Source organism: Cygnus olor, chromosome 23 (genome assembly GCF_009769625.2).
Source record: "Cygnus olor isolate bCygOlo1 chromosome 23, bCygOlo1.pri.v2, whole genome shotgun sequence".
NCBI lineage: Eukaryota > Metazoa > Chordata > Aves > Anseriformes > Anatidae > Cygnus > Cygnus olor.
The window spans coordinates 4,738,279-4,762,832 of NC_049191.1; the positions used below are offsets into that span (position 1 = coordinate 4,738,279).

Sequence of the window (24,554 nt, forward strand, 5' to 3'; positions counted from 1 at the left end):
TCTGATCTCTTTGCCACATAATTTGCAATCTGCTGTCGGTCAGCGTGTGTGCATTATGACAGAGCGGTGTGGATTTGTTTGCTTGTTTTTCTTAATTGCGAGAAGCTGTTGCCAACCCCTGGCACCCCAAAATTACAGCTTCTTTGCTTGGCGGTTTTCTCCTTAAAGCCCTTTGGCCTCAAGTTGTGCCAGGGGAGGTTCAGGCTGGAAATGAGGAGACATTTCTTCTCGGAAAGAGCGGTCGGGCGTTGGGACGGGTTGCCCAGGGATGTGGTGGCGTCACCGTCCCTGGGGGTGTTCAAGGAGAGGTTGGACGTGGGGCTTGGGGACATGGTCAGTGGGTGACATTGGTGGTAGGGGGATGTCGGAGGGCTTTTCCAGCCTTAATAACTCTGTGATTCTGTGAACAGAACCTGCTCAGGAGAGGAGGCCTCGGTACCGGCAGGTGAAGGGAGGAGCGGGCAGCCCTGGTGTCACAAACGCTGCCTTTAATTTGTGCGCAGATGAATCAGGTCCCCTCTCCAGGCTGATGATCCCGTTTTTTTTTTTTTTCACATTCCCCATTTTTTTTACACATTCCCCGTTTTTTCTGTGCGGTGTGGCTGTGGGGTATCTCCCTTCAGCGCCGTGCCTCAACTTTCTCCGTGACACAACGAGACGCGATCAAAATGTAGGTCACTGAGGAGAGCGGGGCCCGCTCCCGCCGAGGAATTACGAGGAGACGCCGCCTCCTCCTGCCCCTTGCTGCCCGTTTTGTGCCGTTTCCAGTCAGCTCCAAACGGAAAATCGCCGCCCCCCCGCCGTGTGTGCGCCCCCTGCCCGCTCCTCGCTGGGCTCAGCGCCGGTCCCGCCGCCGTGCGGCCGCTCCGGGGCGTTCGTTGGGGCCGGGCTGAGGCGGGAGCTGCCGGGGAGCGGCCCCCGGGTCCCCGCTCCCTCAGCGCGGCGGGGCCCGGCCTGAGGGGAGAGCGCGCGGGCGGTGGGGGGGGTGGGGGTGGGGGGGGGGGGTGGAGAGGGGGCGCTCCTGCTCCCCCCGCCCTCCCCGCCAGCCGCCCTTTCCCTTCCACCAATCGCAGGGCGCCGCTGGCGTCCCGCCCCCTGGGCTTGGCCAATGGGAACTTACTACAGTGTTGGGGGTGGGGGCGGGGCCGGGGGCAGAGCCACAGGGCGGGCGGGCGAGCGGCTCCCGGCGGGGCTCGGCTGCGTTCGGCTCGGCTCGGTTCGGCAGGACTCGGCTCGGCGGGGCTCGGTTCGGAAGGACTCGGCTCGGCGGGGCTCGGTTCGGCAGGACTCGGCTCGGCGGGGCTCGGTTCGGCGGGGCTCGGCTCGGTTCGGAAGGACTCGGCTCGGTTCGGCGGGGCTCGGGGCGGCCCCGAGGCGCTGCGCGAGAAGCGGCGGGGGCGGCCGCGCGGGCGCGCGCGCTGCCGGCGGGCGGGTAAGTCAGTGCGCGCGGGAGCGCGCGCGCGCGGCGTACCCCGGGTGGCGCGCGCGGGTTTTGCGCGGCGGGCGCGCGCGCGGGCTGCCTGCCGCAACGCCTGCCTGCACGTGCGGGGGCGCGCGCGCGTTCACGTCGCAAAGGTCCCCCGCGTGTGCGCGGGGTTTGGTGCGCGCGTGCACCGAGCGCGCGTCTGGCGTGCACGGGGCGCTTGCACGGCGCGCGCGTACCTTTTCCGCGGGGGCGCGCGTGTCATGGAGGGGGGCGAGGGGCTGGGGGGGGGGTTATTGGGGTCGGGGGCGTTATTGGGGCCGGGGGGTGTCCGTGGGATCGGGGGTAATAGGGGGTGTTCCTAGGGCTGGGGACATTATTGGGGTCAGGGGCGTTACTAGGGCCAGGGGGTGCCAGGGTATGTTATTAGGGCCAGGGGGTGTCATTGGGGTCAGGGGTGTTATTGGGGCTGGAGGTGTCGCTGGGACCGGGGTCCCAGCCCATGGGCAAGCCGCGCTCCCCTGCCCACCCCATTTCCCACCCCATTTCCCACCCCAAGGTCCCTGGGTCGCGTCCTCCAGCACCGCCCGGCTTCGGTGGCAGCGCCTGGAGGGGCTGGGGGCCGGGCGAACCCCCTGGGAGGAGCGTGCCCCCCTCGGGACGAGCGTGTCCCCCCCCCCCAGGCACCCGCTGTCCGCTTCGGGGTTTTCATGGGAAGGGGCAGGCGGCCGCCCCCAGCCCTGGGAGCACCGCGGTGTCCCTGTGAGTTGGATACCGGGGAGGGACGGTGTCGGGGTCTGTCCCAGTCCTGGTTTGTTTATTAGGTTATTCCCTGGGGTATTGGTAAAAACACAGGGCAGCAAAAAAAAAAAACCTATTTGTGAACAGCAGCGCGAAGCTAGCTTTTATATTCCCTTGCTTTTTAGTATTTAGGGTTTTAAGGGTTTCCTAACTGAACAGGTTTTGTTCGTAAGTTATGGGGGATACGTGGGGACGCCGTCCCGTGGAGGCTCCTCCCGATCACTCGCCTCTCATTTCACAGCCCCACTGAAAGAAATAGTGTAAAAAGGTAAAAAGGCTCGCTGCCGTCCTGTAAGGGCTGGCACCGCGGGGCCGAGACCCCTGCAGTGCCGTAACGGGGTCGGGAATTCATTGAAGGTTTTCCTGCGATGTTTTAGGGTGGTGGCTACCGGGGCTGTTCTCCTTGCTGGGCACCCCGTGCACATGACGTTTCTTTTATTTTAACACCCGATGCAGATGGTGCCGACCTGTGGTGCCTTCAGGTGTGTTTCCGTGATGGTTTTGGGGCGTTTGGTGGGATTTGAGCAGCGGCTGACACAGAAACCTTCTGTAATAGGGCTGGGATCCTCCTGGGCAAACCTGACCCGCTCCTGAAGGCAGCACCAGGACGAGTGTACGGATCCTTACCGTTAAACCTAGTCCATGAAACACAGCTCTGAGCTTTGTTCCCTAACGAAAATACCCTGATTGCTTCTCGCGTGAGGCGGGGGGAGAAGAACAGGAGGGACCTGTGCTTAAATCCCCCCCGGCAGCGCGAAGCCCATCCCTGCTGGGGGCGGCGGGCGGCAGACCCCGGCCCGGCACCGCTGCTTGGGCGAGGGGAAGGAGCCTTCGCAGCCCCTTCCTCCTCCGGCACAGAAAAGCTTCGGACAATTCTGCTCCGAACCGACAGCTTACGTCTCCAGGAGGGCGCCTGCCAGCCGCTCGCGTGCGCGGGTGCGGCGTTTCGAGTCGCTTTTCGGAAAGCGGCGCAAAAAAATCCATCCTGCCGCTCTGTTTGCTGCTCGTGGAGCGGATGTTTAAATGCTGGGAGGTAGGGTGGGAGGCACTTCGCTTCCCTTTAAAGCCTTTACAAATCCATTCAGCAGCCGTCGAAGCAGCGCCGTGCCGTGAGGGGCTGGTGGGTTTCGAGCCGTGGGATGCTCGGCGGCTCCGCGATGCCGGATTCGGACGCTGGGGCTGCCCTAACGCTGGGTGTAGGGGCGTGGTGCTGATGGACGGTGCTGGCCCCGTGCTGGGGCTTCTGCCAGGGGCTGCTTAGCGTCCCCGGGGAGCCTTGGGTGGCTGGAGTTGCAGGAATTTGGTAATGTGGCATCTATTTGATGGGAGCCTCTTGGTTTTGGGCGCTGGGTGCGTGCCGTGGAGCAGGTGGGGCTGTAGTGAGGGGTCTGCAGCCGTCCTGTTATAAATTCTTCTGGTTATAAATCCCGTTTTGTGCTTTTAAGCTCAGCTTCAGGTTTACCAGCTTCTTCCTAGCCACGTTTCATCCCGATGCCACCTCCCCAGCATTAAGACATTCCGCCTGTGCGGATCCAGGCTCGGATTTTGTTTTTGTCTCTTGCATCCCCCTGGGGAAGCCGTCAGCCGCGCTTTGTATCCCGAGTGGATCGCCGGCGGGGCTCGGCGATGTCTCGCAGCAGTCGTTCTGCTTCCTCGGGGCTCAGCTTTGGCCATGATCCCGTGTAGACGGACCAGGGGCCGTACGGAGCGGGTCCACCTCGGGCCCCTCACCTCTTGGCCGTCCCGACCAGCGCCGCGGTTCCTTAAGTTGCAGAAATCGGAGGCTGTGGCCCGGCGGGGATTTACCCTCGTCCATCGGGTGGATTAGGTGGGAAGGTCCACGGCTCGCGGTTAATCCAGATTAACATCCCTGGTCTCTTTACGCTCGGTCGGTTGTTTACGCTCGCTGCGTGTTCGTAGGAATCGTTGCTTGTGTAACGCCACCGACGTTACGCGTTAAAACCAAACACTCCTAATTCTGCGTGGATGCACTAAATCCCACTCTTTTTTGCTTTTTTTTTTTTAAATGAAGCAATTTCGTGGTGTGGAAAATTGTTTGGGCATTGGGTGCGTGGCGCAGGCGACGATTCTCATCCGGATCCTGGTGCAGATCCCCGTGTAAACGCGCTCGAGGTGTGCTCGGAGCAGGCACGCGTAGCAGTGCTTCACGTGTCCCGTTGTGCGCAGCACGCGGACTCGGGAGCTTCTGGAGGGCACCGGGCACCCTGCGCCCCTGGGAGGTGCAGGATGAGTCCCAGCCAGCCACGCTGCAAGCCGGCCCCGAATTACAGCCGCAGCCAAACGCACGGAGCCCCGCAGCTTGGGGCACGGTTTGAGCGCAGCGGATTTGGGCTAGTTGGCTGTTTCTGTGAAAAACACAATTCCCGTGAACTCGCGGGTCACCGGTTGTAGGCTGATTACTTCCCCCCGCTTCCCCGCCCCACGTAATGCGTGTGCGTGAGAGAGATAATTAAAAGCTTTTCGTTAAATAAATGGCTAAGCTGCTCACGCGGCTTTGCGGCGGAATCGCGGAGTCGGAGACCCCCGGAGGCAGACGACGGGATGGGGCTGGTCCACGCGGGTGGGTTTTACCCACGGGGCTGCCACCAGTGGGGACAATCCTGGCTCATTTCGTGCGGCGCCCCAAGCTTTATTTATTTCCCACTGTCCCAACTGGGCTCCAAAACCAGGGCTGATAATTCCTGCCCGGGTTCCTCTGCGACGCCGGCGCGCACGTGCATCAAAACCAAGCGTCGATATTTGCAATTTGCTCGTGAGACGGTGCTGTGGGCTGGGGGTCTTTAGGGAGAGGTCACAGCACAAATGTTGAAGGCCGTGGTTCGGTTTTATCCCTTTAACGTGATGGAACATTTTATATTCGTGCCCCAGTTTTCTGCTTCTTTTCCCTCAGAAAATGGGAAGCGTGCGGGCAGCGACCGCTCCTGGCAGCCCCGTTTGTCGCTGGCAGGGCTCGTGGAAGGGTAACATCAAATGGTCAGCTCCACATTCAGCAGCCTGAGCTAGGAAATGTTTTAAACACCGGGCTGTGCACGCGCGTGGCTGTCTAGTCCTGCTCGCGATGCTGGGCACGGAGCTCGTCGGAGAGGGCCTCGGGGTGGGTGAATTTGGGGCAATAAACCCCATATTCACACCCTAAAGGTGCCTCAACGCTGGCAGAAGGCAGAGGACGCGGTCCCAAGCTTCTCGTAGGAGGCAGGACTAGCGTCGCTTGCAAGGAAACGGCAATTTGGGGGTGCTCAGGAGCAAGGGTAGGATTTGAGTGGTGCTGGAGCAGAGGCGGGGGCACCGTCCCCATCCCCTGCCCTGCTGTTGCTTTTAGCTCCGGCTGCCGACTTGAAAACAAGCCTGTGAAGCCAGAAACCAGGAAGGAGACAGGGAATAAATATGTGGAAGGCAACAGCAGAAGGCCCAAGTTATGCTACAGCTGCTGAAATAACTCCTCTTGGGTGCAAATCAGGAGCTTTTGGGGTTTGAGGAGGCGCCTGTCTGCAGGGAAAGCGACTATTTTCAGCAAGACTTTGGATATCTGGCTTCTAAGGAGGGTTTAAGGGCTTCCGTGCTTTCCTGGGGAGGAGGAACAGCCAGGAGGAGAAGATAATTTGGGAGGAAAAAATATAGATTAAATATTTGTTGCTTTTCCCTGGGTTTCCCGGTGCAGCCAGGCCCCACGGTTTGCTCAGACGTGATGGAAAGGGCTCCTGCAGGTACTCGGGGTGCTGAGCCGATCCCGCAGACCGGCTGCCTTCAGTCCTTGGGGGGTTCTGAAAAATAATTCAATGGGAGGCGCTGGAGGGGGTGAAGCCAGGAGGAGTCCCGGGAGCGACTGCACAGAAAGGGGCCGGGGGCTGGAGCTCCCTGGTCACCTTCCTGGCGTGCGTGCCGCGTTGGAGGAAAAAGCTCCTCTGGAGCCGGGTTGTTGTGGAGCTTTTTGTTTTGTCTTGCGTGCGGCTGCTTCCCTCCTGGCCACCGAGATGCTCGCTGCAAGAAACGCTTCCTTTGTTTATTTACGTGCAGTGCTGTCGGCTCTGAGCTCCCGCCTGTCTGCGTCCTGCCCTTCCCCTTCCCTTCCCCTTCCCTTTTCCTTCCCTTCCCCTTCCCCAGGAATTGGCTGAAATCCCCTTGTTGGCCACGGGGACGGGGGCTGCCGGGCGCTTTGCTCTCCTGCTCATCCAAGGACCGACGTTTCTCCCCACCTGCGTGCTGGACCAAGCTTTTTTTGTCTCATTTAGCACCTCAGGTAGGACGGTTCGGGCTCGGTGCCTGTCCCTTTCTGCCAGCCCCAGGGCAGCGATGCAGGGCCGGGTACAGCTTGGCTCCTGAGCTCCACGTGGCTGGGCAGGTGGGCACCAGCTTCGTCTGCTGCTGCTCCATAACTTATCTGAAAACGGTGATTGACTTCACCTGACCCGCTGATGACAAGTGGTGATCCTCCTCCTGTAACGCCGTGGGTTGTTAAACAGGAGGCAAGGCTCTGGCAAGGCGAGGAGGCTTGTGGTTAAAGTGAAATTTAGTATTTTGCTTTTTTCGCAGCTTGATGCCTCCTCTAAGGCTGCTGCTGGGAGCGGTTGTGAGTTGTTTTTTGGCGACGTCTCATCACCCACGGCTGTTACCTGCAAAAACCCCACGGCCCCGATTCTGCTGCGCGTTGTAACCCTTCTAACCAGGGCTTTGTCTTGGGCATGGCGCGCAGGATCGCAAGGAAACAAGGAGCTGCGCCCCTTTGATGCATTACCCATGAAATCAGCTAAAAACCGCGGATAGATCGGCGCTTTGGAAGCGGTTTAGCCTTCTGAAACTTGTGACTCTAGCAAAAAAAACAAGTGGCGGTTGGTTAGTTAGAGTGAAACCGAAGGCTGATCACTCGTAGCTTGTGCAGCACTTCGACTTTACCACTAGAAAAACATCTGGGGGTAGGCGGGGAGCCCTTCCTGCACTAAAACCACCTGTCAATAGACTCCGTGAGTATCCTGCTGGGGTGGAGAGGACGCAGAGCGACGTTGCAGCCGTGCATCCTCCTGGTGCGGGGCCTGGGAGCTCTTTTAGTGCCGCGTTGGGAAATAGGGCTTGGAAGTTGTTGCTCTCTTTAAGCAAAATCTGTCTCTGCTGCTCCAAGCAGTGAATTATATATAATTTTTTAATGCAAATGGGAAACAACTCTGACTCGGAGCGGTGCAGACATTCGACTTCTAAGTGGCTACTTTGTCGTGCACGCGATGAGCCCGTGTGGCACCTTGTGTGGTCCCTTACGGCTTTGCATCGTGTATGCAGGCTGCCTTCCTGCGAGGAGAGGGGGACGGGGCGCTGCGAGGTAGCAGGCAGACTCCTGATATTAAATATATTCTGGGTTAGAAAGGCACCTTGTGCTGTCCTGAGTACTCAGCTGAAGCATCCCAAATGTGTTCCCAAATGTCTTTGATCTGGGCGCGTACCTGGCCATCTCCTGCTACCACCACGTTCCCTGCTGGTGGTCGGGGGGGTCCCCAGGTCCTGGTGCCACCCGGACCCGCAGGGGGATGCGTTTCTTTCTCGAGAAGCCGGTCTCTGAGGCGGGTGGGATGAGGGCCGGCAGCAGGAACGAAGCGCGGAGAGGAGCCCTTTACGTTCCCCATCTTTTTCCCCTTTCCTAGAAGGCTGGCGCTGCCCTGGCCTGGTGTTGTTGGGAGTGAATTTAGCACTGAAAGTGCAAAAAAGCACCACGCAAAGTGAAACAGACGTTTTGCAGGATAATCAACAAAAAAATGAGAAGGTGGCTGTGGCTTGCACAGGTGGCTTGCAGCTGTTCGGCACGGGTGGCGCTGCCTCGGTGCTGCGCGATGGGTGGCTGCCCGTGGAGCTGCTGGAAAAGAGAGCAAAGTTTATGAAATCTTGGCGTCTGCCTTGGAAACGTTTTGTTTTCTCGAGATCCTGCCGAAGAATGTCTTATGCATGGGTGGGTGTTAAGTCTGAGTAAGGCGAGTTGCAAAATCTCTCCTTGCGCTGGTGATGCCGACATGAGCCGCGTGGTCCCCGCGCTCCTTCCCAAGCCTGCTCCGGCTCCGAGCACCTCGGCTGCTGCAGGTCCATGCTGGCAGCTTGGGCTCGGTCCTGGCTGGCCAGGAGGGCTCCGTGCTCGCTTGGTGGCCCGCAAGCCCCTTGGATTTGTCCTGATGTGGGCTTGTTTGAAGCGGTGCCACCGACCGCGTGCAGCGAGCGCTCTCTGTAATTACCGCGGGCTCTTGAGCGCCGAGTAATTGGGAGCAGTAATTGGATGGTAGCTTAAGAGCGGGAGGTTAAATGAAACAAACAGGCTTGGAAGGGGAATGCCAGCAGGTAAAATGGCCAGGAAATGGTAAAAAAAGGTAAATCCTGTCCTGCTGCTGCTGCCCGCAGCCTGGCACTCGCCGTGCGCTCCGACAGCGAGCGCAGCGATGCCACGACGTGCAGCCCCACGGCCTGGCTCTGCCACCCCTGCAGGACAGCACCGGGGAGGAGCCTTTAGGAATCCCCTTCGCTTAGGAATAAGGTAACGGGATATTCTTAACAGGGAGCTTTAATTCATCAGAGCGGTTTCTGCGATCTCTTTAGCGTGAGTGATGGAAACAAGCCGGGGCTGTGCGTGCACGTGCTGAAGTCGCAGCTCCGAAACGAGCCATCAGCACGTCGAGGGAAGCTCGGTTCTACGTTTGTGTGTCTCATCTTTTTACTCCTGTTACGAAGCCACCCTCCTGGCCGCTGTGCCGGCAGAGCAGCCGGCTTCCTGGAGGCAGGGACGTGCCCCGGCGCCCAGACCTCGTTTGCCCGCTCGTTATTTTTGTCTTGTGGAACCGCTGCCGAGGAACAAGTACTGCCCGCCTTCAGCTCCTCTAGCTTATAAAGAGAACCTGAAGCCGTCGCCGGCGAGGAAATGCAAAGGAGGAGGCTTCGGAAGGCGTTTAAAAACAAGAAGGCATCTGGCACGAGCTGGCTGCCTGCTGGCGGCCGGGTGAGCTCACGGTCGCGTTCTGCTCTCTCCACTTTTTCACCCTGGCTACGTTTGAAGGGTCTTCTGAGCGCAGTTTTAGCCCTGACAATGCTATCCACGGAGCTTGCAGAAAAGAGGATTTGGGTGGCATTTGGTTCCCTTGTGCTCCCTGAATGCGGCTTTCAGCGATATTGTTGTGCGGCTCCCGCCGTCAGCAGCTTGCTTGTCTGGCGGGGCACCCGCAGCCCTTCCCCAGCACAATTTGAGCTGCGGCTCTCGGCTCAGCTCCTCTGCTCGGTGCCTTCCCTCTGGACAGGACCGTCGAGTCCAAAATCCTGATGATATTCTTAATTCGCTGGCAGTTTTGGTGCTTGCTGCGTGTCTGAGCCCTCCATGAGTCCGTGGCTCTCAGCTGGATGAAGAAGTGTCAGGCTCAGAAGGGCTTCAGCCGGGCGTGAGGCAATTGCACAACTGGGATTTAAATAGGAAAAAGGGAAAAATAAGCAGAGCTGCTCCAAAAAACAGGCAGCTGTTAATAATGAATTTGCATTGCTGGGTGCATACGTGTGCACGCAAACACGCACACTTTGAGTAGGGTAAGGATTATTGGGGGACCTAACTTGTAAAATAAGCAGCGTTAGGACACTAAGATGCGTACCCAAGATCAGTAGCTTGGCCAGAAAGCAGCGTTGGCCTCAGCTGGCTGCAAACACAACGATTTATTTTAATGAGGAGATATTTAACCTGCCGCGTTCTGTTTTCTCCATCCGCTTTCCCCTACTAAAGGAATATTTTTGTCCTGCACGGCTTGTCGTTATTATTATTTTAATACTGAGGTCTTTAAGAAGTTGTGTGCTATTTGCTGCTGTCTCCTCCGCCGGAGCCTGGCCAGGAGCGTGCCGTGGGCGAGCGTCCCCACACCAGTGGAGCAGGGAAAGCAGCTTTGATCCCCAAAGCTGTGCCCAGGTTTCCCCAGCACACGCCTGTGGTCTGCCTGCAAGCCTCTTTGCTCGCACCGGGGCTCTCTTCGGCGTGTTTGGGGACCTCAGGGTTCTCCTGGTTCAGTGTTTAATGCGAAATGAGAGCGGGGAGAACAAAGCAGGGAACAAATGCCCGAGAGAGGAGCGGTGCAGGAGGCAGAGGAGGTCGAGGGCAGCTGAGTGTGAGGGTGGGAGGTGAGTGCTGGGGCTTCTCGTCTGTAGGGCAGCCCGTGGGCTCCTGGTCGGGTGCTGTTGGGATGAGCAGCAGAATTGAGCGTGGCTGGAGAGGATGCTGCTGCGACATGCTGCTCAGAAACGAGGGGCCAGGAGCACGATGCTCAGTGCTGGTGCTGTCCTCCTGGTGCACTGCATTGCCAAGAGGGGAACTGAAGAAGTAAAAAAGGCTGCTCCAGACCCTCAAACATTGCAGTGCCAGTGTTTGTTTGGTGCTGCCCTGGTTTCAAAACCTCCGTGAGGCTCACTCCTTCCCATGCAAACCCAGCGAGCTCAGAAGGGAAGGCAGCAGCCGACAAGCAGCCCTTGTAACCTGGGTGCAAAATGTGCCTGGGACTCTGTCCCTGCAGTCGCTCAGAGCAAGCAAAGCTTCCTTTTCCTTCCTGCAGCCTCAAGAAAGCATCCTTGGTGCACGTTTGTGCCGACGGCTGCAACGCCTGCGGGCTGCCGGACCGGTGCCGGAGGCGAGCAAAGCGCAGGGGGGCGGGGATGCTCGCTGGGGTCCCCAGCAGTGGCAAACACCTGCAGTACCCCGTTATCCTCCTCCACGTGTCTTTAATCAGTGCTCCCCTCTGCCCCCCAGGTGATATTTAATATCCTGCGTGCTATTTCTCATCGCTGGTAGGACAGGCTGCCTGCTGGAGCCCAGCTGCCGTGTCCCTGGAGCTATTAATGCATCAGGGTACGCATTGGGCGCAGTAATTCAAAGCAGGACCGAAGGCAGGAGCCCCGTGGAATAACGGCCTGATGGCTCCATGGGCAGGCAGAAGGTGTCGGCGTAATTATTTTGGGTTCGGCAGCAGGAGCAGGGTAACAAAGTGCCCTGCCAGGGCATCAAAGGGATTCCTGGCAGCTGAGCAACTGCGATGAAAGCACCGTTGTGCACCTACAGACCGGCTACCAAAAGGCAACGCACCAAAATAACGGAGTTAGACCCCAAAATGTTGTCGCTCCATCCCGAGAGCCAATATTGAGGACGCTGCCTGAAATTGCAGCTTTTTCCCTGCCAACTTGGAACGGCCGCACCCCCGCTGTGCTGCTCGGGGCAGGCTGCTGGGGCTTTTTTAGCGCTGTTTTAGGACTTCAGTCCTGCCCGAAAAAGAGGTGAGTGTTTAAGGACAGCTGCCCGTGGGGCTGCGTGTGCGAGGGTGTCCGGGCTGAGCACCTGGAGAGCTGCCGGCGGCGCCGCGTGTCCGCGTGGGAACCCGGCGGCTCCGATTCAGAGGCTGGAAGCGGCTGTTTGCAAACGCCATGCCTCAGCTGTGGCACTGGATGTAATTAAGGAATGAAAACTGCCGCACACCCCCTAATTAAGGGGATTAAAACCGAAAGCTGCCTGATTTCACTGCTGGCTGGGAAAAAAAAAAAAACAAACAAACAGTGGCGGAGATGGCTGCGAGGCCAAGGCTCCGGCACGGGTCTGCCGCAGCCACGCCGAGTGCCGAAAGGAGAGGCTCCGGGGAGAGGGGCAGGACTGGGCTGCGCTGTGATTTGTGCCTAATTGGTTCTTGAGCACGGGCGAATGCAGTTCATCACTGCTCTGCACGCCCTCTCGGTGGGGTTCTGTTCCCGGTGGGGTTCAGGCGGCGCCAGCTGTGCGTGGAAGGGGCCGGTTGTGGCGTTGGGATTGGGGAGGCTCCGGGCACCTCGAGGGCTCTCGCTCTTCCTTGTGCTATGGAAACACCTCGGTGCCCATTGCCTGACACGTTCTGGAGCACCTTTTTTCCGTTTACATTTCTTTTGGGGATCGGGGAGGTTTGGGCGGCGACGTCTCCTTTGTACCGGCGTGAACCCCAACGCCGCGGTGCAGCCTCGGGGTGGGTGGGCGTCCCGCTGCCTCCCCCAGCCCCAAAACCCATCGCCAGCCCTCGGAGTGGGGACAACCTCAATTTGTCTCGATCAAACCGAATCCACGCCTCGAGGCTTCACAGACAGCTTCTGGCTCCTGAATTCCCCCACCTGGTGCCGAAAGGTGCTTCGCTGCTCCGGGTCTGTCCCTCCTGCGTTCCCCGCTGCCCCGTGCTTGTGGCGCCGCAGCAGTGGGGAACTGCCTGGGGCTTGTGTTTCTGCAGCTGTTTGGGTTTTGCTGGGGAACTCCAAGGAGCTTTTTGGTGTTTTTAAAGCTAAGCTTCCACAGTCGTGGAAGTTTTCAAGTGGCAAGAGTTTGGGGTTCTTTCTGCGATGCTGTGCGGAGCTCACCGCTCAGGGTGTGTGATGGGAACGGCTTTCTCCTCCCTTGTGAGGTTTTCCTGCCCCATGCTGCTGCGTGCGGGGCTGAGCCCTGCAAGAAAAAGACCTCAGAAGAGGTAAAAGGCTGAAGGGTGGCGGCTGCCTGACTCAAAGCCTCTTGCAGCAGCACGGTACCTGCGGTGCTGTGCACCCACCCAGCGAAACTCAGCCAGGTGAATCTCGCTGGGCGCTGACTCGCTCCCTTGGGGCTTGCCACAGCTTTTGTAGCCGTCCCGTTCCCGTCCCCAGAGCTGGGTCGCTCCCCAGCCTCTGGCTCCGGAGCGAAGGTCTTCCTCGGGGCCAGTGCATCCCCTCCGTGCCCCCAAGCATCCCCGGTCCCTGCGTTAAGCTTCACAGGTTAAGCTTCACGGTGTTGGGGGCTTGCTCACGATCGCAGCGAAGCAAATTCTTTGCTGCTCCGTGGTTGTGGTGAACACACCGGGGCAAATTCAGAAATAAACCAAGCCTGGTGGCTTGGGCGCTGCTGCGAGCTGCCAGATTGCTCCGAACAGCAACAAAGCTGCCCCGCTGCTGCTGGTGCTGCCTCTGAGCAGCGCCGGAAGGCCTGGACATGCCTCGCACCGCAGGCTTTCGCTGGGGTAAGGAGCAGCCTCTGCACCAAATGTCTTGGCTCTTTGCAGTGTTGGTGTTGGAAGGAGGAGAAGCAGCGGCTGCTTTACAGGGGAGGAGGTCTCGGAATCAGCTTAGGGTCGCGTCGTGCTGCCTCGCTGAAATACCTTCACGCCCCGTGGCAGGTGTGGAACAGCAGTAGTGTGAAGCCCGTGCCGAGGACGCTTTCGGGTAGCTTTAGCGGGGCTGGGCAGGAGGCGAGCCCAGAGTGACTCAGGACGTGCCAGCCCTGCTTTCATACTTGACATTTCTTCTATTTACTCTTACCATGACCAGTTATTCTCCCTTTTAATAAATTTTGGGCGTTCCACGAGGGCGAGGCTTTGGATGGATGCAAAGCGTGCTGCAGAAGGATGCCCGCAGCTCGGGCTGTCCCTGATGTCCCCAGCGTGCCTAAGCTGGGGCCGCATCCATCGTGTCCCTGGTGCTCAGTGCCTGCGGGCAGGTGCACACCAGGCACTCGTGGGGCTGTGTCAGAGCAGCGTGCGGGTCCCTCTTGGGTTCCAATTATAGCCCCGCTTGGGAAACGACTAAAGGCAAAACGACACAAGCTGAACGTGTTTTTACCCTGTGCTCGAAGCTGTAAGGAAGGAAAATGAGCCCTGTTATGTTAAACCTCGAGTGTAAATGAGGCACAGTGTGAGTAAACACATCTGTGTTCAGGCAGGGAAGAAAAAAAAAACCCTCATGAATAATGCATGCAAAAACCCCTTCTATTCGCTCGATTGAGATGTATTGCTTATTTCTGTTTAACTGGTGCTTTAGGAAGTATCGTGCTGCTGGAGGAGGAGGAGGAGGGCTGCTGCCACGCGTGGAGCCGCCTCGGCTTCGCTGTGCCGTTTCTCCGGTGCAAAGTCTGGCTGGGATGGGGTGGAAGTGGGAACAAGGACATCCTAAACCCAGCTGCCATCACGCACCTCGGTGCTTTTTTTTTGCCGAGATTTCTGGTGCCAGCCCCGTACCATGCGTGCCGGGTCCCCCCCATGGGATGCAGCAGCCTGGGCGCTATCGGCAGGGTGCAGGCGGCGGGTGCTGGAGCTGCCTTGGGTGGGGACGGGTGCTCGGGTCCCTCCCTTCCTCCCCGAGGCCGGGCAGATACCGGCAGCAGCCGCAGAGCCGGGTTTCAGCTCAGTGGCCGCCCTGAGCAGGGCTGGCTGCTTCCTTTGTAGGGTTTGTGACGCAGCTGGGCGGCTCGCAGAATTGTTTCTGCACGGGGTTTCTGCCTCGTGCTTGAGGCACAGTGGGGTCGGTTCTGCTTTGACATCTGTGTAGGGCTGGGAGAGCCCCAAGAGTTGCTCCTACACAATGGGAAGCAATGCTTGCGTTACACTGGTGCCTGTTCCCAGGTCCCTCTGGTTTGGGTCCAATTGTTCCAAGTTCGAGTCAGTTTTAACACCTCCCAAATGGGCATACCCTGCCAAACCCATTGCCGTTGACCTTACTCAAGGACGTGTCTTCGTCTAAATTTCAGGGTTTGCTGATAAACAAGTCCTCTGAATCCCGTGTGACATCCAGGTCTGGAGCATCCCGGAGGGTGTTTGAGGATCCGGGGTCGGTGCTGCGGCTCTGCTCGCTTGTAATGCACTCCTCTAACGCGCCGTTTAGTCAGGTCATTCCGTAAGCCCGCTATTCAGCTTGACAGAAATGATTTGCTTCCAGCAGATGGTAAGCTACTATTTTTTGCCCTCATTTAAATAGGAAAGCTGTACGGCACCAGAAGATGAAAGAGGGGCACGGTGCTGCCGCCATGCAGTAGATTACGAGGGCTGGGCTGGTGAAAATTAAATCCGGGCGGTTATAATGGACCATCTGCATTGTGCCCGTGCCTTCTTCCCCTGCTTGTGGAGCCAGAGCCTGCAGCACCTCGTCCTACTGCTCGGGTGGGAGTGGGGCCAGCCGGGCCATGGCATCCCTTTTGTTAGCACCCAGCATATCGGCACAAGGAGGTGATGCGTGTCAGTTCTGTACAATGCCCGTGCTAATTATTCTCCTAATCAAGTATGATAAAACAAATTTTGCAGACATTTTTTTATTGCTTGGCTTTGCCAGACCTGTTTGTCCCATAGCTTTCAGTGGCAGTTCCTTGGAGGTTCTGGTTCAAATCTCTAGAGGTATTTATTGGGAGGCATCTGAATTTCTTATTTTATTTGGGGAAAAAAAAGCACACTAAGTCCTCTGCTGCGTTTTCTTAATTGTATTAAAAATAATCTATAGGTTGCATTGCTCAAACACGTGTTCTGCTCGTGGTGTCTGCAGTTTCAGTGCACGTCTCCCACCTGAAAACGCCTTTTACACATGTGTGCCTCGCTGCATGTGCACCAGGTCCCCGGGAGCCGCGTGCTCACCCTGAGCCCCGTGTCTCACAGCGTGCAGTTCCACCTATTGAGAAATGGGAAAGAAAGCACTTACAAAAAAGCCTGCTGTTGCTGCAACTATTGGATTTTTTTTTGTCTATTTTTAGCAGAAATTTCTCGCTGAAAATTTATCACTGTCTCCAATTCTCGCCGGAGCAGTAGCGTTCGGTGGAGCCGCACGTTTCTGGGCAGGAAGGTCGAGGCAGCGTGCTCAGGCAGCAGGGGTACGGTTATCTGGTGCGCAGCATTGCTGCGAAACGGTTCGCCTTCTGAGAAAGGAGTGTGCCTGGGGGCAGGCCTTCTTCTTCTCTCTTTGAAAGACAAAAACACCCAGGATTAGGTCACAGTTATGGCGGGAGCTATTTTCTTCTGGGCTTGGGAGCAGGAATAAGTTAGGTGTTACTCTTGGTTGGAACAGCAAGCGTGTTGTAGCTTATTTATGTGCCTAGATGCGGGAGGCTGGAGCGCTCTGTCAGGTAAGGACGGTGATAGACGTGTATCTAACTATTACTGTTTCTCTGAGCCACTGTAACTTGTCACCGAAGGACCCAAACGAGCAGCATCGTTATTTCCAGAGAGCTAACACATCGTCGTTTAATGATGGCTTTCTGGGAACGAAGTAGTAGTTTTGCATCCTTGGGGCTGGAAGGCTTTCTCAGCAGGGATCTGTTGAGCAACTCCAAAACGTGCATGTTAGATAAATTGTCAGCCAGTCGCCTCCAGCAGGTGTGCAGGGTGCTCTCTGTCCTGCGACAAAGACCTGAAGCAGCTGTGAGACCGCAGCTGGACTGTGCTGAGCTAAAATTGTGCTGTAAGGGAGAGCTCTCCTCCCGAGAGATGCCTACGAATTGTGCTGCCTTACGTTGTTGGCCCTGGCCGTAGCCTGACACGTGAGGCCACACTTGCAATCCCACGTGTTTCAGGTCGTTGGGAGACAGCAAACTCTTACGTGACTAATGCTGACTTGGCCAGAAAAAGGGCTGGAGGTGAGGGGAAGAGGAAGAAAGGGGAGGTATGAGAGAGTGTGCCCGTGGAAGGGATGGACCCGAACACCGCCTTTGCTTTGCTGGAAGTTTTCTTCTGACGTCTGCAAGAGCACGGTGTGGGGCTGGAACTGAGCTCTGATATCCTCTGCTCCCCAAACACTGCTTAGCGTGGGCTCAAACCACGGATATTAGGATCAGGATCAGCAGTTAGGCTTTTTACTCACTTTAAGCCTCAAGTTTATTTTGTTTAAAGGAGAAAAGTGACTCTGCAGGTGAAAGCAAGCTTGCAGAGGCACCATGTGCTCCCTCCAGCGATGCTGCAGGGCCTTGGGTAGAAAGAAGGTGAGCTCGGAGGCTGGGGATGTCAGAGGGTGTCTGCGGGCCAGAAGATCTGCTGTGCAGGGGACAGGAGGTTCATAAAACCTGCTCTGAGTGCCTTTAATTACGTTTTCTTCAGATTGCTTCCTGTTGCTGAAGACTTCCTGTCTGAAGGAGGATGTTCTCAAACATCAGAATGCTTACATACAAATGCGCACTTGAACGCTTTTCTGAAGCAATATTTACTCAGAAATCTCCAAAGGCAGCATGTACGTTTTGCTGTGCTTTGCTCATTTCCATAGCATTAAGTGCCTTCTCTCCGTTAGACTTGTGACAACCCCTCTATTTACAGTCTGTCTGGCTTCAAACCCTAGTTCTCTCCCAAAAACATCCCCCAAAACTCGGCAGTGACAGATGTGACAGGGCAGAGCAGCAGGTGAGCAGCGTGGCGATGTGCAATAAGCAGGAGGACCAGGTCCCTCTGCTGCCGGTATCGCAGAGCTCCTGGGGCTCCTGCGTGGTCTGCACAACTGCCTGGTGGAACAGCAATGGAAGAAAATGTATTTTTAAAACCTGCTTTGGGTTTGAGTGGGCATGCCTTATCCAAATAGCGAGCAGAAGAGTAGCAGAGCAGGAACCTGGCTCTTCAGGCCAGCTCTGCTGTGGGTGTCCTGCTACGTAGCGAACATCTCTGTACTACAAAGGTTGAAGGAATAGGTTTCTTAAGTGGTACGGCCCCTTGGTTATGTGCCTTGCTTACAAATTCCATTTCTTTTGGTCGAAAGCTCGAGAAATCCTTTCTGACCATAAAGCTTCAAAGGGAGAGAAGCAGCGGGCAGCACGCTCGGGTCATGCCGCAGGACATTCGGCTGCACCCGATGAGTTCTTGGTGCTGGCGGCTCGCTGCCTCCACAAAATGTTTATTGGGAAGGGAAATGCTCCTACGTGCCCGTCATTGCATCCCCAGCCCAGGGAAGGGGATTTGGCCGAAGGAAGCTGAGCTCTGACGCGATTCCTGGGGGACAGAGGAAAGACGTGGGGATGTTTGTTGGTCCCCAGCGAGTCCCACCTTCCAGTGCCGGGATGAGCGCCGTCCGCAATGCACCGCGGTCACTGCTTTGAAATCCAAGCAAGTAAACAGGCTTGTTCCAGGAATGTTAGTATTTAAAGGGAGCAAACTACATCCAGAGGAAGTGTTTGTTTGTGGGCTGTCCCTTCTGTTTGCCGCAGTTGCTGAGGCCTGCTCTTCCAGGTCCCCTCCCTTTGCTCCGGATTTTGCCTTTTTGTTTTTAAGAGAGCAGCGCGCTTCGAGTGTGTGTTTGGATAACGATTCTTACAAATGCATTTATTCAAAATAAACACAGTGGCAAGTAACTACAAAGCAGGCTGTTTGGGCAGCTGGTGCACAAGAGAGCTCACCATTTATTGCATGCTCGTGCTGGGGCAGTAACGCGGCTGTCCCTACCCATGTGTGCTGGTGCCGCGGGAGCTTTGCCCTCTCCATTGGCCATGGTAAGTGTGTGTGTTGTCCCATGGGCTCAGGGTGACAAACATAGCCTGTTATCCCTTGCACTGCCTTGTGACATCTACCCAGTCGTTTTTGGAGGGCTGTTGAGGGTGTGAATTGAATTCCTGGTGCTGTGATGGCAGTGCGACTGCAGGGTATCGCTGAGCTGGCGGTGAGCAGCGTGCTCGCCAGGTATCCTATGGCACTGGGAGCTGCATGAAGGCCTTCGTGTCTCGTGTGTGATTTGGATGAAATTGCTTTCCCTTCTCGCCGATGTTTCTAGGTTAGTCTCCGCCGTTTCCCCCAGGGGACGAGGCAGCCCACTGCTGTAGGGCTTTGCCTTCCCAGGCAGCGAGCAGCAAGCGTGACGCAGCCGCTCCGAGGGCGGCGGTGGGAGCCGGCTGGATGCTGTGACTGCCGTAGCATTTCATTTGATTTGGATTTCACAGCTTTCTCGGAGAGCCTGTTCTGCGATAATCTTGCAAAAACAAACTCCTGCAAGACTTCCGCGAAGGGTGACATAACGTCACAGCATTTTGGAGAATTACCTGCCTGTGCTCTTGCTACACCACGCTGCCGTTTTCTACCATGCAAAGCGCTGGAGTATGAGAAGTGCTGAAGTGTGGCTTTCCACAGATCTGTGTCTTCGTTCAGCTCAGAGCTGTGGCACGCCTGGGGTTTGGCAGCACCTTTTCCCTTGCAGCATCCCTGGTGCATCAGGTGCACGCGATGTGCTCAACTGGGGCCATGTGCAGGCTGGCTCCTCTCGTGCCATTTTCTCCCTGTGTGTAGAAACTGCTGCTTCAGTGCCTTCCACCTCTCTGGGCTTGGAAAAAATCTCCTTTCTCCCAGGAAAGCTCACCGAGGGGAAGATCATGCGTAGGGTTTGGCGCTGAGAAACTGCAGGAAACCTGCAGGAAAGCAGGCTGGAGATGGCCCTGCAGCTCATCCCCAAAGCTGGCTGGTGTGGCAGGCCCAGGGGAAGGGGCTTCGGAGATCTCAGAGCCCCTGCTCCAAATCTGACGTGGCTCCAAACCACGCTGCTGGGTGCACAGATCCATCACTGCCGCCTCTTGGGCCCCAGCAGGCCTTCCAAAGGTCCTCCTTACAAAAAAAGAATCCCTGCTAAACTCAGGGAATTTACATGTCTGGAGAAGCACAGCCAGAGCAGGTCCCTAATGCTGCTTTTTTTTTATAAACTACAGCTTTAGAAATACTATTAAGCTTTTGCATTAAATGCAGGGGAAGAGTGCTTCGGAAAGCTGAGAAGGTTTTTTCTTCTAAGCGCTCCAGTTATTTTGGCAATTAGTATGAATTAATTTAAAATTGTTGAATGCAATAATTATGTAGGAGGGTGACATCTCAAAACGTTTCTTAAGTGCGTGTTTTGAGCAAATGTTTGTGCGCTGAGGGCTGGGCTGGGGGATTGGGAGGCATATTGGATTATATGCTATTTGCTCTGTGTAAGTAGTGGCAATTTATTGCTGCAGATACATGTGATGCAACGCGCAAAGATTAGTTCTATCCCCTCTAAAGCATGATTATTTTGGGTCCTCTTTATACCTTAAATAGATACTCCTCTCATGTGATTTCCATCTTTTTGTGTCAACAGCCTAGGCTAAAGTTGAAATAAACATTGCATCAGCTTAACAACGCGGCCTCTGAAGAAATCTGCTCTCCATTATGGGGATTGTTTGGAAGCCTTTTAATCTTAAATTTTTCAGATGCTTGACGGTGCAGCGCAAAGGTCTTGTGAATCCCAAAGCCTGCTTGGCTTCGCCGGATCTGTCCCGCGTAGACCAGTGGAGCTGCAGCGGGGCAGCGGTTCTGAGCAGAGCCTTTTCCCTGTTTTGTGTCCCTCTTCTTGGTTCCTTGTGAGGTTCTGTGGCCTGTTTTAGGGACGTTGGGAAGAGAGCAACGGCTTACATTGGTTGAGGTGGGCTACGAAGCTGGTGAAGGGCCTGGAGCACAAGTTCTGTGAGGAGCGGCTGAGGGCACTGGGGGTGTTTGGTCTGGAGAAGAGGAGGCTCAGGGCAGACCTCATTGCGCTCTGCAGCTGCCTGAAAGAGAGGTGTGGGGAGCTGGGGGTCGGCCTCTTTTCGCAGATAACTAGTGATAGGACTAGAGGGAATGGCCTCAAGTTGTGCCAGGGGAGGTTCAGGCTGGAAATGAGGAGACATTTCTTCTCAGCAAGAGCGGTCAGGCGTTGGGACGGGTTGCCCAGGGAGGTGCTGGAGTCACCGTCCCTGGGGGTGTTCAAGGAGAGGTTGGACGCAGTGCTTGGGGACATGGGTTAGTGGGTGATGGTGGTGGTAGGGGGACCGTTGGACCAGCTGATCTTGGAGAGCTTTTCCAATCTTAATGATTCTAGGATTTTTGACCTAATAATGACTCTTCTTGGCTGTGTGGGGTTTGTCTTGAGTAGCGGCTTTTCCCTTCCTGTTGCAGTTGTGGAGAAGGATGCTGTAACCCTGCAAGCACCTATGGGCTGTGTGGGATTTTTGCAGGGCTTGGTAGGAGGAAAATTGTGGGGTCTCATGCGTGTCCTCATCTGCTCCGCTCCAACAGGTGGTGCTGCAATGGGGTGATGGACCTGGAGTGGGAGAGGGCCTTGGGACAGCCAAAGGGTGGAAGATGTGTGGGCACCCGCTGTGTGTGGTGGAGGTGTTTCTGTCAAAGCAAACCTTAGCAGAATGAGGGATTTGCTTATTCCTAATTGCTTAGGGCTGGGGTCGGCAGGACAGGGTGGTGTGACTGGGGAGCGTGGTGTGTCCATGTGTGCTGCTCAGTCTGACTGGCTTTATGCCCGCTCCAATGTCCCTGCTGCTTGACACCTTTGGTGCCTCTCCCACAGCGCCATCATGACAACAGAGAAGAGCCCAGCAGCAGACGCCGAGAGTTCGGAGCAGCAGCAAGCGAAGGAGGAGGAGGAAGGAGCTGCTGAAACACCGAAGGGAGAGGCCTCTCCGGAGGAAGGGGCGCAGCAGACCGCCGAGGGGCAGAAGCAGAAGGCCTCCGGCGGCGATACGCAGGAGGAGCCGGGCAAGAAGGAGCGCCGTGCCGCCGAGGGCCGTGGCCTCTCCCGCCTCTTCTCCTCGTTTCTCAGGAGGCCCAAGTCTCAGGTGTCCGAAGAGGACAAAGACCCCGATGCGCCCAAAGAGGGAGGAGGTGACCAGAAAGACGCGGGGTTAGGAGCCAGCCCTGATGAAGAGATCCTGGTGAAGGCCCCGATTGCAGCTCCTGAGCCTGAGCTGAAAACTGATCCATCGCTCGATCTCCATTCCTTAAGCAGTGCAGAAACACAGGTAAAACACCCTGCTTGGTGTGGCATGCTTCCTTCTGTTCTCGCGAATGTGTCTTTTTAGACAAAAACATAAAAAAAATCTTATCCTCTGATAGTAAGCTAGATTAGAAAATCCCATGAGATGCTGAAAGGGCTTGTCATCTCCTTGTGCTGCATAGCGTGCTCCTGCATCAGACCATACTGCAAAATTCCTATTCCTGAAATTGTAACAGCACTTCAAAGCATACATTAAAGTACCCCGTACTGACTCTTTACCCTGCTGAGCATGGAAATTCCCCCAAGAACTTGGATTTGAGTTTGTTATTCACAACAGAACCGTTTCTCATTTGGATGTGCTTGATGTGTACAGAAGGGAGGTCAGTGTTGTGAGGTGGGGAATGCAAGAGAAAGTGAACCCGGGGAAGGGTTTCGTGAGCTTCGAGGAGTGTAAGCGGGGCATTTCAGGACTTGGTCATCTGCTCAGTCTGGGCTGTTGCTGAGCCTGTCAAATACAAATATTTTCTGCTTATGCATCATGTAGACAGGGATTTTTGCATAGCACGTGTGCTGAGCCCAGCTCTTAGTAGCTTTCTGATTTCTGCTCTTTAAAGCCAGGGTTGTTTTTCATGCAAGATTTAAAGTTTTTAAAGCCAGGTAGAAAGTGAGGCAGAGACACCCGTGGTGAGACATTCCCAAAGCAGCAGCTGGTTATTGATTTGGGGGCCTCTGGTTATTGATTTGACTGGCCTCTCTTACTCCTTGGTGGGCATCTTGGTTAGCTGCAGCCCTGCCATCACTAGTGTGGCTGCATGGAGCTAGAGAACGTGATTGCTACTTCTTGTGAGACGGGGATTTCCTAAAACCCAGCCAACCTGTGTGTATTGCTGGAGTCACGGAGTGACAGCTAGTTTATGGTAAAATCTGCATTATTTTCCTTGCTGCCCTAAGGTTTTGAATGGTCTCCAGTGGGGTGTTAGATTTGAACTGCAAACTCTAGGTTTTTACTGACTTTCTGAGGAATACTGTACAAGTCAGAGTGTTGTCAACTGTAGGCAGTAATTGTAAATCCACTGCCTTAAAACTGCAAAGTCATAGAGAAGGTAGTAGGTAACATGTGTCTGTTTTCCCTCATGTCTGAGTCTTTGAAAAATACAGGCTGATCTTTGCTAGTGCTTTCTACCTGTCAAAGTTGGGACATGGTGGGGAGCTGGAAATGTTCGTGCAATTTCAGCCCTGAAGGGGCCTCTTCAAGAGGAGATGCATGATTTCTTTCTCTGTTTAACTTTGATTTGCTTGCTCTATGCACAAGTGAGCGTGCACAGAGAGAAAACCCACCACCTTCCTTCAGCAAGCGCCGTCTGTTTCAGACGAAGCACTTGTTTTTGTTAGTTCTTATTTTAGATTGACGTTAGTGGCTTTTTGAACTGTGACACTCGGCAGATATTTCTGCCGTGAAAGCATTTGTGAGGTTCTGCCTGTTTGATAAATGCTGACCAGCAGGCATTACGAGCTTTGACTGATTCTCTGCTCCTGATTATCCTGGCCCTGCTGGAACAGAAGTCAGCAGCTTGTGGACATTATTTAGGTTTCAAACACTGGAGCTGGTGCTGGCTGTGTGCAGTTGTGCCTGGGTGTGATTTCATGAGATGCGATGGGCTGAATTAACAGCTCACCGCAGGCTGAAAAGACAGGGTTTTGCTCTCCCTTCCTCTGCCACGGCTGCGTGCTCCGGCTGCATTGAGCCACTTCCAGCACTTGTCAAAGCCTGCTATGAACTCATTTAACCTGCTGAAATGGCAGTAAAAAAAAAAAAAAAAAAAAAAAAAAAAAAAAAAAAAAAAACAAGCTTCCTTCCTCCTTCTGTCCCCAAACTGCGTCTGTTTCTGCAAGTTTAGTGAATTCAGCTGGCTCATAAAGTGCTTCAGTGGGCAAAGGGAGAGGCCGTCAGGGGTATGAAGGCTGCCTTCCCCTTTTGGTGGCCATGAACTCTTTGGTCAGCTCATAGGGCCACGAAATGTCAGTGCCAGTGTCCCTTGTTACCACTGTTACCGTGTTGAGCACCGTGCGTTGGAGCACAGTAAATCTTTCTGGGTGACAGCGGGAGCAGGGGGGTACCCTATGGCTGTTGGCTTTTCTATCAGTGAAGGCATGAGGTCTCTAGCCTAGGACAGAAAACACTTGCTAATCCAAAAGGCACAGTCATTAAGGCCATGAAGATTTGCATGATCTAACCTGCCCTAATTTCTCTAATCAGCCCTTTCTTTTTTTTACGTCTTTTATTAAATGAATATTTGAGAATGACTTGAAGGGCTTTAAAAATTGCCATCACTCCGTGCACTTGTTACCCTGCCCACTCAAGCTGCTGCTCCAGGTCCTGGGCTACACATTTAGGCCAGATAACTAATTCCGGGGTGCGATGCTCGCTTCTTGTGATGGTTTTTTGTGTGACACATCTAATTGGGAACTTGGACATGCTGGGGTTTTCAGCCTGCACAGGAGGAGAGGAGGGAAGACCAGGAGCTGGACAGCAGAGACCTTGAGGGCCAGGAAGGAGGAGAAGCGAAGGAGGAGTGCACCAAGCCGGAGCCCAGACAGGAGACTCCAGAGACCAAAGCCGACAAGGATTTGAAAGCTGCCCAGAGAGCTGTAAAAAGACACAGAAACATGTACTGCAAAGTTGTCTTGCTGGATGACACCATTTTTGAGTGTGCTGTGGATGTAAGTACATTCAGGGGTTGTTTCTTCTCTTTTCCCTCTCCCTTCTCCTTGAAAACCACCACAAGCGCTATTTAATAGGGGTCTAATTTGCTGCCAGTGAATTACATGACAGGCTTTACTGCAGAACAAT

At 55.4% G+C, this 24,554-nt stretch overlaps 1 protein-coding gene and 1 long non-coding RNA gene across 2 annotated transcripts in view; one reads left to right on the forward strand and one right to left on the reverse strand.

Moving 5' to 3' along the window:
• Positions 1-16,906, reverse strand: part of LOC121058980 — a 29,529-nt gene extending 12,623 nt beyond the window's left edge. Inside the window, exon 1 of the long non-coding RNA XR_005814407.1 lies at positions 16,895-16,906. This is a non-coding gene — a long non-coding RNA (uncharacterized LOC121058980). The remainder of the gene's footprint in view (positions 1-16,894) is intronic.
• The window catches only part of EPB41 (erythrocyte membrane protein band 4.1), a 61,867-nt gene continuing 45,684 nt past the window's right edge, over positions 8,372-24,554 (forward strand). Inside the window, 3 exon segments of the mRNA XM_040535205.1 lie at positions 8,372-8,747; positions 21,278-21,728; positions 24,194-24,424. Of these exon segments, the coding sequence (XP_040391139.1) occupies positions 8,653-8,747; positions 21,278-21,728; positions 24,194-24,424 (777 nt within the window). The 5' untranslated portion in view covers positions 8,372-8,652.